Source organism: Lissotriton vulgaris, chromosome 4_1, assembly GCF_964263255.1.
Source record: "Lissotriton vulgaris chromosome 4_1, aLisVul1.2, whole genome shotgun sequence".
NCBI classification, from domain to species: Eukaryota; Metazoa; Chordata; class Amphibia; order Caudata; family Salamandridae; genus Lissotriton; species Lissotriton vulgaris.
In genome coordinates, this window is record NC_141691.1 from 1,458,597,073 (window position 1) to 1,458,610,693 (window position 13,621).

Consider the following 13,621-nt stretch of genomic DNA (forward strand, 5'->3'; position numbering starts at 1 on the left):
GGGGTGTGGGGTCTCACCAAAAAAATATATATATATATATATATACACACACATTTAAACTTACCTTACTAATACTTACATTAGCTCCACTAATAACGCATGGTAATGGCATGCAAGGTAAAAGCATAGGCATGCAAAATAAATGAGGTAAGAAATTTGATGTAAAGGCATGCAATATTTTGACCTGCGTTGTTCTGTCATACAACCTTTTTATAGAGGATATTAGTAAACTACCCTATACAATAAATCACAAAAAGGTACCTTGAAAAGCTTTATTCAATAAGACAAGGTGACTGGCTATGGATATACATTAGCAGTCCACCTCCTTCAAACTTAATTTTCTGCATGGAAAATGTATTACGTATTCATCATACCTGTCCAGCTTTGCTAAACCGATGGCCAGCCAGTATCATATGGAAAGCAAACTTTCTCACCATGGGAGTCTTCATGTTTATAAAGCAGTGTGCTGCCTGCTCTAATAAAATTGCACTGCGAAGGTCCGAATCCTATAAAAAATAATAAAAAAGAAGAAAAGTAAATATTATTGTACCATACAACTGAGTGATTACTCTACTGGACTGTTATTTTTTGTGTGTGTAGGTAACCACTTGTGTGGTCTGATGCCTCAGTGAACTGTTGCATGCAATGCTAGGATCTGTGTTTAACTTAATAGTTTATGTTATGAAACTTGGCATGTCCATTCAGCCTTTCATACTTCCGAGGTTACTAAAATGAATACCTCTGAGCTGGGCAATATTAAAAGTTTCTTACTTGTAAAGATAATTCTCGAGCATTTGTACTGTTTACAGGTGCAGATGCTATATGAACATTACCCATGTTAAGCTCGAAATTCTCTAGTAAAATGTAAAAAATAGCGCCACCAAAAATACTTCCCTATCCTGCAGCAACAACCTCCTTGGGCACCTTTGTCCCTTAGATTACATAGCACATAAAAGACAAACCAATATCAGTTACCAATTACCAGGTAGGCCAGGCCAGATATGTCAATCTATTGGGGAAAAAAACAAAGCTGGAGAACCACCTTTACCGTTAGGAAATTTCCTTGCAGTGGACAACATGCCTGCTATTTATGAATGCCGATTTTCAGGACCTGCTTCTGGTCGAGGACAAAGTCATGCAGCCTAGAAGCTGTCACTTTGCTTTATGATTAACTCAATTGATGTTGTTTACCATCTACCAGGCAGTGGTGGTTACAGCTACTGCCTGTCTTATCCTAGGCTGGAACAAGACCACAACACTTGAGTTGTCCTGTGTAAAGACTTTTCCAGTCCAAATGGTAACTAAGCACTCTCCATATATCGTGTCTGGTGTCTACTTCAATTGAGGTGACTTCAAAAACCACTGGTTTAGATACCATCTGGTTCAGGCTAAAGTAAGGTACCACTTTTAAGGTTAACTTTGGGGGAGTTTTGGGAGTGACTTTACGATGACAGAATTTGATTCCTGTAGTTGGAGAAGGCCATCAACAGCACACGTTATGACATGTAGGATTTTTTAATTCCCAGGTGCAACAGACAAGGCAAGAGTTCACAGACCTTTTAAAAGTCTGGTGTACTCCCTTTTGCGAGTACTAGATACAGACTCTTCTCTATCTCTTGCTGTATGTGTTTTTACTTAATCTTGACTAGGAATTGGTCAGCGCTTCCACTGTTTTCTAGGGAAGGTCCACATGTCCAAAATCTAGGATTGTAGGGCCGATGTTGAGAAGTAGAGATACAATTGACTATGATGCAGTACCATGCTCTCAACCTCAGTTGCCTCTGTCCTTAGTAGTTGGACTTGCGGTTGTACAGACAGACGTAGGAGCTCTGGATACCACATCAACCAAGCCAAATTCAGAGTCACCAGAATTATGCTGCAGCTGCACTCCAGGATTGTTTGCAATAGCAGGCACAACAGATGGATTGGAGGAAATGTGCACATTTCACTGTGAATACATCTCTAAATGCTCCTGGATTGAGAACGTTGGCGTCACGGTATGAGCTTTTGGTGTTTCACACTGTCACAGAGATAAATCATCAGGGTGCCCCAGCTGGCAGACAGACTGGCTCGACAGCCTGGTCCAGTTCCAACTCATGAAACTCTGTCCCTGTCCTGCTGAGGTCATCTGCTCTATTCTGGATGCTAGTCGATATCTTGCTGCTAAGTATCCTGCCTTTTTAGTGTCGTCACATTAAGCTCAGCCTCCTTCAATTAAGCTCAGCCTCCTTCACCTCTGCCCCTTAAAACTTTGAGTACTTTACCACTTGAAGTTTCAACATATTAATGTAGAGAAAGTTTCATGCCCCAACAACAGGCTTTAGTTTGACAGTGAATTGAGATGGGTGGTCTAGCTCTCTAGGGAAATACCACTGATTACCTCCTTTCCCCCCTCGTGTGTCGAGGGGGGAAAGGACCTTACATCTGTCAGAAGCAAATTATGACTACCAGCCAAGTTCTGTTTTCAAACAATCCATCACGTTTAAGCATCATCTAGCTAGTCCCTGAAAACCAGAGTACATCAGCTATAGAGTTCCTCCTGCAGGATGTACATTTACAGTTGGCACATTGATACCACTACAACGCGGTCGTTAGTCTGCACTATGAAAATTTTGACTGTGACCCACTGCAGACCTAGACATTTTATGCTGGCTGTATCACATATCAGGCTGGGTCGGAAGAAAAGAAAAAAGATCTGGGTAAAACCATCTTAGATTTCTTAAACGTTATGAGTGAACTCTGCCCATCCGAATATGCCTGTGTAAACTAGCACTGCCACTTTCGGTCACTGTCTCAGTCGAAGCCTTCACCAGCCTAGGCATCCAAGTAGGGGAAGACGGTGGCCACTGGCATCATACCTGTGCCGCTACGCGCAGTACAACTTGGCGAACATCCTGGGTGTTGACTGCAGACCAAAGAGCAAAATCTGGAAAACTACCCGCGTCCTCAAGCATACCTGAAGGGGAGAGAACACAGTGCTTCCTGTAGGTGGCAACATGGAAGTAAACATATTCGAGGTTCACTGTGGCCAGATAGTCATGTTGCTGTAGGTCACATGTAGTCACATGCCAGTCATCATCATCATGGTCTCAGATTTACTTCTCCCACCTCCATCCACGATCTGTAAAGTGGTCTGGGGCGTTAATAGTGAGAAAGCAGTAGGTTTGGGAGAAAACACGCTTAACCCAATTTCCCCATCAGGAACTTTGCTTTAAGAAGGTTACATTCCAGGATGCGGTAGGGCAGGTGTTCTAACAATACGTGTCACAGCCGCATGCAGCGATAGAATGGAGTACGAGAAAAAACTACATTGTTCCTGCATTTCCCAAAAAGAAAGCAGAGCATCCCCTCACCAGATGTCCCCCACATGGATAATTCCCATTTTGTCCCAGCACGTGAAGCAGTGTAGGCCCGCCATATGGTTCAACCACGCCCCCTGTCACAGTGGGGTAATTCGGGTGAATTTACGATCTCAACTAACCAAGAGTGCTGCCCTCCAGCAAAGTAGGGTCACTCAAGTGCAATCAGGTAGGGACTGGGGGAGTAGGTAGGGTCATCCCATCCCCCATCAAAACAGTCATTGATGGTCCCCATTTGGGCAGCTAGGGGGTAACCGTATTGGTCCGGCATCCCCATCCCCTCATTGTAAGGAAAGTGTATGGTATTAGCAAAGGCTACTCAGTGGCAGGGTCCTGTCCATTTAAAGGTCAGCGACTGGAACCATCACCTGGCAGAAATACAGGAGGACCTACAGAAGATGCGGGAGACAATTCTGAACAATGCAACATGCCCCATGGGATTAAAGGGCAGTCTACGCCACCACTTCAGGCCTCCGGTCAGTCCTGTCATAAGCCAGAGCCAGGAGAAAAGACAGATGGTGCAGCTGGATCCCAGGGCACCAGAAATTCCACCTGTGTCGCCCGTCACCAGCAGAGATTTGGATTCATTGATTCTAAGCCTGGAGGCCCACTATTATAAACTGAGAATCACCAGACATCTGGGGCTGATGATAGCGGGTCTTCCAAGAACAGTAAGAGGTTGTTAGCATATAAGGCTATACACTCCTCTGGCTCCCCTCCCCAGGACTACCCACATACCCGTAGGAGGAGGGAAAGGGGCAACCCTGGACTGGTGCCTCTGCAGATCAGTAAAGGTGGCAAAAGAATAACGTTAACCCGGACCTGGACGGTAGGTCTGGCGTAATGGAAAGTAAAGAGTTTACAGAAGAAGGACTTTACAGGAGGACCCAAAGCCTTCCCTTTCCAACACCTCCCCCAGAAAGGTCCATACAATAGTCTCAAATGCCTTCTCGAAATCAATTAGGAGCAAGGTTGCTGGACTGTTAAGGTGGTGTGCCTGGGACAGAAACAACAGGACAAATCGCATCCAATGAAGCCAAGTTCCTCACCTCCACCATGGGCAAAATACTATACTTCTATATACTACCGAAGACTCACAAAAACAAACTACCCCCTCCGGGTCGCCCCATTGTAGCAGGCGTAGGTTCTTTATTAGAACCACTGTCCCGGTATTGTGACTTTTTCTCCAACCAATGGTTTAATTCATCAACACCTATCTCCAAGACACAAAAGATCTCTTGAGACTCCTCAACAACATGGCCTACGATCCAGGGACCTCCTTTTTAGTGAGCCTTGACGTAGAAAGCCTCTACACCAGCCTCCCACAAGATGACACACTGTCCGTCCTGGAGACAGCTTTGGAGAAAACCGACTGGAAGTACCACACGTCCAGGGGATTCATCTGGGAATGCGCCAAACTCGTGTTGAAAGACAACTTCTTCAAATTCGAAGGGCAAATCAACCTCCAGAAATACGGCACGTCCATGGGAAGTGTTTTCGCCCCCAGTGTGGCAGGCCTGTATGTACACGATTTAGAGCACAAATATATTTTCTCCAACAACTTGCCACGGATCCCGGAAATTAAGTTCTATTACGTCCATGGCTCGTTTGGAATATTATAAAAACTCTTTTTGGTGAGTTTCCTCATTCGGTTTAACATGTGACCTTGTTTTGTTTTAGTTGCGCTACTCCTCTTATAACAACTGCACGTGTTCCACGCACTATCTGTATGATGGTGATGGCTGTTCTGGTGGTTTTCCAGGTGGATAGCCGTCATGAATATATATATATATATATTCTTTCTGCAAACTTGACCAAGAAATTATTTTTCATATGTGTTTTTTCTCCTTTGTTTTCACTCTTTTTTTATAATTTTTTCGCTCTTTTAAATTCTTTTTTTATGATACTATCTTACTTTCTTATGCCTCACATGGGGTACTGAGTATTTGGACTTTCCCTTTTACGTTTTTCTGGCCTTTTGTTTTTGTGTGGGCTACTCCCAGGCCTCCACGACGGGAAACAAACCATTAATGTTGTTTTATTTGTCTTTTTAGCTTCTTTTTTCTGTATAGTGTTTCTGGGTTTTTGTTTCACATTTATGTACTAATGTGATTGTAGTTGCCAGTCTGTGAATATTTTGTATTGCTATTATTATGTTTAGCTTATGTATATAGATCACCTACATGGGGATGACCAACTGGAAAGTCAGGACTAGAATCTGCGAGCATCGGATCACAATAAGATGCAAGAAAAACATGACCAAAATGACCAACCATTTCCTGGAGGCAGGACATACCACAAACGACATGCACTGGGTTATCATAGAAACCCTGGACCCTAACATGCCAAATATCCAACAGCAGATATTCCAGAAAGAACACTAACTCAAGCGTTACCCCACTGGTGTACCATGACAGTCTACTAACCGGTTGCCATCCTGATCCTGCATCATACCGCCCATTAGTCAGACCAGGCATGAGCGGCGTTGGCACATGTGTACCTATAAACTCACAAAGCTGCAATTTCAGTTATATATTTCCTAAGTATCATATGGAAATCCGGACATCGGCACTCTTATTGTTTTACAATATGCCCTTCAGTTGAGGACACCTCCTCTCTGAGATGGCCGCCATTGTGACCTATCGCTTCTCAAGCATTAGTGTCACTTCTGTACAGCCGTACTGAGCATGTGCACGCATGCACGCACTACCTCTTGCAAAGTCATTGCCCGACCCGGACGTGTGTCTACACGTACCGGGCATTATTGACTCCAGATATAAGCTACCTCCCCTCGGGACTCCCAGCACCAGCCACGACTACGAGGGACCGAAATAGGTTTGCAGCGGTGGGACCACCAAGACCAAGTAACACCATGCATGCTCCAAGGGGTCCTCCTCACAGAGTCCGCAACAAAACTTTGTACTTACTGTGATTATCATGTTTTGATTACAGATCGATTACATGGACGAGCAACCCGAGCCCCGAGCCCCGATTTTCCCGCCTAATATCCCCATGCATTGGAACTATAATCAACTTCTGTGCATGTTTTACTACTGTCTCAACAAATTTTAATAGTCACTATTGGTCAAGGAGCATCAAATCACTGTATGTATATACTCCTGGCCACAAGCTCACTAGGTGCCTAGGACCGCTTGTCACAGTGCTAGCGCCACGATCCCACAACACCGGGTACTCATTTGCATAGCCCGCAGACTGCACAGGGTGTTTTTCATTATTTTAAAACAGCATCCTCCCACAAAGGAGCCAGACATCGCCTGTATGGCAGTCTAAGATTAGCGCCTGTAACTTCCTATTTAATGCGCGCACACCATTCATTTGCCCTTGCTGTCCTTCATGAATTTTGACACAGCATGCATAGTACCACCTGCATGCAGCCACAAACATGGGCTACATGCCAATCACTGTAGTAGTCATAGAGACACTTGACTACAACACTTCTTTTGCCATTAAGAATGCATTTTATGTTGCGAAAAAATATATGTTTTGTTATGTCTCTTCTTTTCCCTACAGGTATTTTTCAAGTGTCAGTGAGTACGCCGACACACTAAACCACACACCTTAGCGCGTGTGTAGGTATTACTAAAGGTTTCACATGGAGCAATTCACCTTTGCCACTCACTATTCACTCACCTGGTCCTGAAGAAAGCCCTTTCACTTTTTTTACGGGCTTAAACATGTAGACCGCCACACAGTCAACTTACGTAAATAATTCCAGATTAGTTGCACTACACATGTTTTTTAACCATATCCTGAGACACCATTATTAAAGTTAGAGAAAAGGATTCCTCAGAGATATTTTTAACTGTACAAATTCACCTTACACCACATTTATGCACAACACCAGCTCCGCTGTAATCAGGCGTCGTAGCCCAGCCGGGAGACACTTGGCCGCCCGGTTGGGACCCCAATGATGAAGCATGACACCAATCAGGTTGGTGTGTGAAGGGACTTTTAAGAACACCTAACAGGTCAATGATCTTACTACTCACAGTGATCTAATTGCATACACATAGTGGGTCCGTCCACATTGTTTAAGGTCTTTGCCTGGGACAGACCCAGTTGGACCCTGCGAATACAGTGGCGAGTGCTCCTCAATGGCATGAATCCACATTGGTCAAGGTGGATCAAGTGCAGAAAGTTCTGACTCAGGTGGAAAGACAAGACTTTGGTGAACACCTTGATGTCTGCATTGAAGCGAGAGATAGGCTTGCACGAGGAGCATTGGGCAGAGGACTGCCGAGCCTAGAGTGTCTGCGTCCAAATCAGGGGAAACCACCCTCGGTCTGCCGCCTCGGTATACAGCGCCAGGGGATGATGAAGCAGGAGGGATTGGTAGGGCTTATGGAACTCGACCTGGAACCAATAATGACCCAGCTTCTTACCAGAGGCCAGTTTAGACAGGGCTCATCAATCTCCTCGGTTGTGATTGGCTGATCAAGGTCGGTAGCCAAAGACTATGGGATTGTAGGTAATGGTACCTCTGCCAGTATCAGTGAGTCCTGCACTGGGATGGGCATATCTGCATAAAGCATGCTGTAGTAGTCCACAATGATCTGCGCCACATCTGTGGCACGTTCACGGCCGCAGCGGCATGGTCTCGAATGGTGGGTACGATTCTGGCTCTCGCTCCTTTGGTTGCCAGCCAGTAGAGGAGCTTGCTGGATTTATCTCTATGTTTGTATACATGCTGAGTCTACACCCTCCAGCATCGTCTGGTCTCCTCCAAGGAGACTTCTTTTAGGCAGGATCTTGCCAGCATCAACTGACGGGCTAAGTCAGCCGATGGCCAGCAGCGCGCCAGCAGTTCCAGGGAGATGATCTGAGCCTCGAGGCCGGTCACTTGCGCCGTTTGCTGTGTTTTTACCTCAGATATATAGCTCTTGATCAGGCCCTGGAGGGCGGGTTTGCTAGAAGCCCAAAGGGTCCCAGCGGAGGCCACTGTGCCAGAATTTAGTGAAGAAAAGGATTAACCACTTCTTCTAGGCAGTCTGCACATTCTGGACGACTAGGTATCAGGCGTTCATACGCCACATAGGTCGCAGGTGCCATTAGAGAGGCTCCATCTCAAGGAAGAAAAGAGTGATATGAAATGCTGCGAGGGAAGCATTGGACATGCGTCAGGTGGAGGACGCCGAGGGCCGAGAGGGATATCTGATCGATGTGCAACAGCATTTTGTACACTGAGGATGCATTGGTGTGCATCGATATGGAGGGGTGTCAAGTCCTTCACGCGTCTCAAAGACCCATCGAGTCTGCCCTGAAAGATAGCTGGGAGGAACGGGAGCAACGGTCTGACAGGGGGGGGGCTCCAAATCCAAATCAGGGAAAGCATTAAAATCAGCTCCTTTAGAAGTGGTACCCGTAGGAAGGGCTAGTAGGAGGTATGGAGTAACTGTTGTATTGGTTGAAGCCGCTGTTGGGGCATATAGGTCAATAGAAGATTGTAGGGCCGGGAACTCAATCCCCACGTAGCACCCTTGGGGGTCAACGTGGGAGGCAGAAACCGCTAGAGGGAATCCCGGTGTAGCAGAATATCCATTCCCCGGGAGCCTGGGGAAAAACCGGAGTGGAGCACCCAGTTTTAACCGAGCTGAAAGGTAAAGGAGCATTGTGTGCCCAACAAGTGGGTTTTCTAGAGCATAACCACTTCCGCATGGAGGCGTGTCACATATTTTAGAGCGGTGGATCGCTTAATGCGGCCTAGTAGACCATTAACATTCCACAATAGGACTTTAATCACCCGAGACAGGAAGGGGGCTGGTCAGAGTGGTCGCCCCACAAGAGAGAGGCACAGATACCAGGCATAAGATGGCCACTATGGGAACAGAAGATGCAGTGGAGCGTAGCTCGCGTCATGTGTGAGGACTATGGTGACTGTGTATAAAGAAGACGAAACAAACAACTAAGACTATAACTCCCTCCCCCCGACTATCCACCAGCCCACAATTCCAACCCTGAAGTATCTTTCGCCCCCACCTAAACACATCAACAATAAAGTAGAGTCCAGGGCTGTCCTAAGGTCCCTGGGTGCCCCGCAGAAGGATAAGGGTGCCCAACAGCAATTACAGTGCAGCATATTTAGACAAAGCAAAAGAATCTCATCCCTCCCTCCCCCCACGACGCCCAATAGAATTGCACTTATCAGGGCAGAACATCATTCTCAACACAGTACTGGTTTTGCCAGGATCGCTCAGAGTCGCACATGGAATCGGACATCATGTAGGTGGCTCGTGGACATCGTCCTGGGTACTTAACCCCTTCCACACTCATGACGAGCTGGGCTCGTCATGGTGTAGCCTCCTCGCACACTGATGACGAGCCCAGCTCGTCATGTTACATGGGTTTTTTAAAAACTCAGCATACGAGCAGAATAACAATAGCGCGCATGAGGTTAAAAGGTCCAGAGTTGCAAATAACAAGGCCTAAGGGTCAGGGATCCGGCTGTGTAAGTGTCTCGGGCAGGACTCAAGTGAGTCACAGACTCTTCGCGCCCACTCCCAAGTCTGCTCCTTGGTCTCAAAGCAGTGGGTCGTAGAGTTAAAGATCACATTCAATCAGACAGAGAAGAGGAGCACGTAGCAAAGGTTAAGAACATGGAGCTTCTGTTTGATGTCCTCGAAGAAGCATCTGCATTGCTGAACTGCAAGTGTATAATCCGGAAAGTTCATGATCTTGGTGTATTGAAAGTGCAGGTCTTGATGCTGTCAAGCTTCACAGAAAATGTAATCTTGGTACCAATGGTTGATGATGCTGGCAATGATCGGACGATGGGGGATGGGTTACAGGGGGGCTGGGGCAGCCTCCAGGCCAAGGAACAGTGGTCCCTTTCCACCACGAAACATAAAGAGAGTTTGTCAGCTGGAACCCAGGACTGGAGCCAATCTTCCAACAGGTCATCTGCACCGGATGTTTCAATCCCCTCAGGGAAGCCAATAAATCACAGGTATATTGCTCCACGACCAGTTTTCGGCATCCTCAACCTGCTCTTCTAGAGAGGCTGTCAACTGGAGCAGCTTGGAGACCTGACGAAATGGGCAGGGTCCTGTCATTGCCATGCAGCAGATCAGTGAGTTTCCCCGTGAGCCAAAGACCTGCGCAGGACCAAAGATCTGGCCTGGGCTGGGCGGGCCTTGGTTGAAACTATGCAGCAGGAAAGTGGGCCTCCCCGCGGGTTGAGTCCATGTGCAGTGTCTTTATCCGACAGATATTACTATCACAGAGTCTGTTTCAGTTCTAATCTTAAGAGCTCTGGGTCATGCTGTGGAGGCTTATAAATTTTAAGCAGTCGTGGTGTAGCTGTGGCAGGTGTTAAAAACTTCTCCTGAGCAAACTAAAGACCCAAAAGCAAAAGAGGCTTAGGAGCAACTAATTTGCAGGGTTTCTATAATAACACAGCAGGGTTATTTAATTTAGTAACTCGATAATGAAGTCCTTTTTGAAGGTAGCAATGTCATCCAGTGGAGATGATCTATAAGAAGAATTGATCTTTGGGGAGAGCTGTATGTTTTAATTTCTGAGGCATGGCTTGGAGAAGAAGTAGGTCTCATCTTTCTTCTCGGAGCCTTTGATGTTTGTCTTGAATCCATTCTTGGTTATAAATTTAGTGGTTGTTGCAGTAGATCATCAAATGGCAGTAATGGTTTGAATGCCTAAATGACAGAGGAGGAGGTCTGGAGTAAATGGATGGAGATCTTAAGAGGTGGGTTTTGACAAAGACTCTGTCTCCTTTCTAGATAAAGTTGGAAAATATGTAGTGGAAAACATTGGGGAATGCCAACTCATCTATTGTGAAGATAAATGTAGTGAGTGCAATCGAAGATCACCTGGAAATTACAGATGGAGAGGTTGATCCTGGCAAGCTTGGTGATAACTGAAGGTTCTGTGATGGGGATACCGATTGACATCAATGCTTCGCCATAGAATGTTTTTTATTTACATTTTTTTATTTAAGGGACTTGTATAGCGCTTGAATCCCCCCCATGAAGTTGTATCTCAGCGCTGGCGGACCCATAGTGAGAAGGCTGTCACCAGTAGCAAGGGCTAGAACAGGACATATTTCAGCGTTTTCCTAAACTGTAGATGGTCTGAGCAGTGCCTCCAGGAAATGGGGAGCTGATTCCAGTAAAGAGGTGCCAAATATGAAAAAGTTTTTCTCCCTGTCCGTAGCTTCTTAATCTTTGGTATCTTATGGAGGGATTTTGAACCGGAGCGGAGGTCCCTATGAAGAATGTACCGGTTAGGTTTCTCTGCCAGATAAGTAGGTCCTTTACCCTACACTGCTTTGTGAGTGATACAACAAACTTTAAATGTTATTCGTTTGCGTACAGGCAGCCAGTAGAGCTTTTGGAGAAGAGGGAGTGAGGAGGTACGATAAGCGGCATTCAGTAATAAACGGGCCACTGTATTCTGTACCACCTGTAGGGAGTCCAGAGAAGATTCATTAGTTGCAATCAGCAGAGCAATACAATAGTCCAATCTGCTTAACACTAGAGCCTGAATGAGAGACTTCCGAGTCAGGAAGGAAAGGGAAGACTCTTCTTAACAGGCTAAGCATGTGGAAGCAGGAACCCACCGTATGGGTCACATGCTCCTTTATGGTTAGGGTCTGATCGATACAAACCCCTAGATTTTTTACCTTTGTCTTTGGTATTGGAACTGTCCCCAGCTCTCTTGACCACCACTCTGGGGTCCACAAGAGTGGAGCCTCTCCAAACAGCATGATCTCAGTCTATCCGGCATTTAGCTGTAAAATGTTGTTACGCATCCATTGAGAGATAGCCAGCATGCCGGAGGAGAAGGTGTCTTGAACCGTCTGGGGTGGTTCTTGAAGGAAAAAGTAAGGTTGGTATCATCTGCATAGGATATCGGGATGAACCCCTGGTTCCGTAGAAGTGCGGCTAAGGGAGCAATATAGATATTGGGCTTAAACAAGACCCTTGGGGCACTCCCTTGGTCAATTCTTTGGACGTAGAACGATACGGTCCCAGGTTCACAGTCTGGGAGCGATTTGCAAGGAAACTCTGTCATCCATTGCAGGGCTACCCCACCAATACCAGATTCTTCCTGTCTCCTGAGCAGAATCTGATGGTTGACTGTATCGAAAGCGACTGAAAAATCGAATAGCACCAGGAGAGTGGACTGACCGCTGTTGAGTGCTAGCCTGATATCTGTAACAGCCACCAAGGCTATTTCGGTGCTATGTTTTGGTCGAACGCCTGATTGCGAAGGGTTAAGACATCCTGCCACTTAGATATGGTCTGACAATTGTTTTTTAATGTGCTTTTCCAGCAGTTTGCTCATGAGAAGTAAGAGAGAGATTGGACGTAGATTGGAGAGGTCTTCCATGGATGTTTTGGTGTTTTTCCGGATCAAGATAATCTATGCCGCCTTCCATGCCAGAGGCAGCTGTCCTTCTTTCAGTGATAGATTAAGTAAGGAGCAAATTGGGGCTGACAGCTGTTTGACCAGAGAGGAAGAGATTCTAGCAGGTATATCAAGTGGCAAGCCTGATTTCACATTGCCCTTTAAGGTTTCCACCTCTTCTAGAGTTCAAGAGGGGAAACTCGCCAATGAATTTACTTTGAGCAAGGTGGAGAATCAATGGTAGTGGTCATCAGCTGTGATCTGCCAGCAGAAGAGATTATTATAGAAGGTATCCATTTTCTGTACAAAATAGTCTGCTATTTTATCACAGAGGATTTCCTAATGAGCTTCTTCAAGATCACAGGCTTTAGGATTTGTAAAGGTTTTCAGAATCTGGAACAATATTTTTGGTGTATTCTCAGCCTGACTTAGCTGTTGGGTAATATAGGATTTTCGGGCCAGCTTTACATTTTTATGATAATGGGTGAGGGCTATTTTTCTTTATCATCGGGAAGATGGGTACGTCACCATCGCCTCTCCAAATTTGTAAATGCTTTTTTCCATCATGAAGCTCGGAAATAAACCAGGCTGCCTGTGCTTTCCTGGATTTACTCATTTGAGTTTTCAATGGGGCGATCTGGTCAACAGCAGCCTTAGCCGCCTCACTGAAATGAGCTACGCCCTCCTCCACATTTCTGGGTTTAGTATCCCATAGAGAGGTGAAAACCGCTGAGAAGGAGTCAGGGGTAACTTTGTGCCATTGCCTATAGAGGAGCTGGTGGTCTAGACTATGTGACTTCTGTCCTCGAAGACCCTGTATGTGGAAGTCGATGAGTGAATGATCCGACCAACTAAGTGGCCGTGGGGCTTTGCAAGAA

At 45.9% G+C, this 13,621-nt stretch overlaps 1 protein-coding gene across 3 annotated transcripts in view; it reads right to left on the reverse strand.

The window, feature by feature from the left end:
• Positions 1-13,621, reverse strand: part of TRAPPC8 (trafficking protein particle complex subunit 8) — a 1,294,567-nt gene that overhangs the window by 637,885 nt on the left and 643,061 nt on the right. For all 3 annotated transcript variants that reach the window (XM_086965686.1, XM_086965689.1, XM_086965688.1), the window contains one exon: positions 375-506. In XM_086965686.1, the coding sequence (XP_086821812.1) occupies positions 375-506 (132 nt within the window). The remainder of the gene's footprint in view (positions 1-374; positions 507-13,621) is intronic.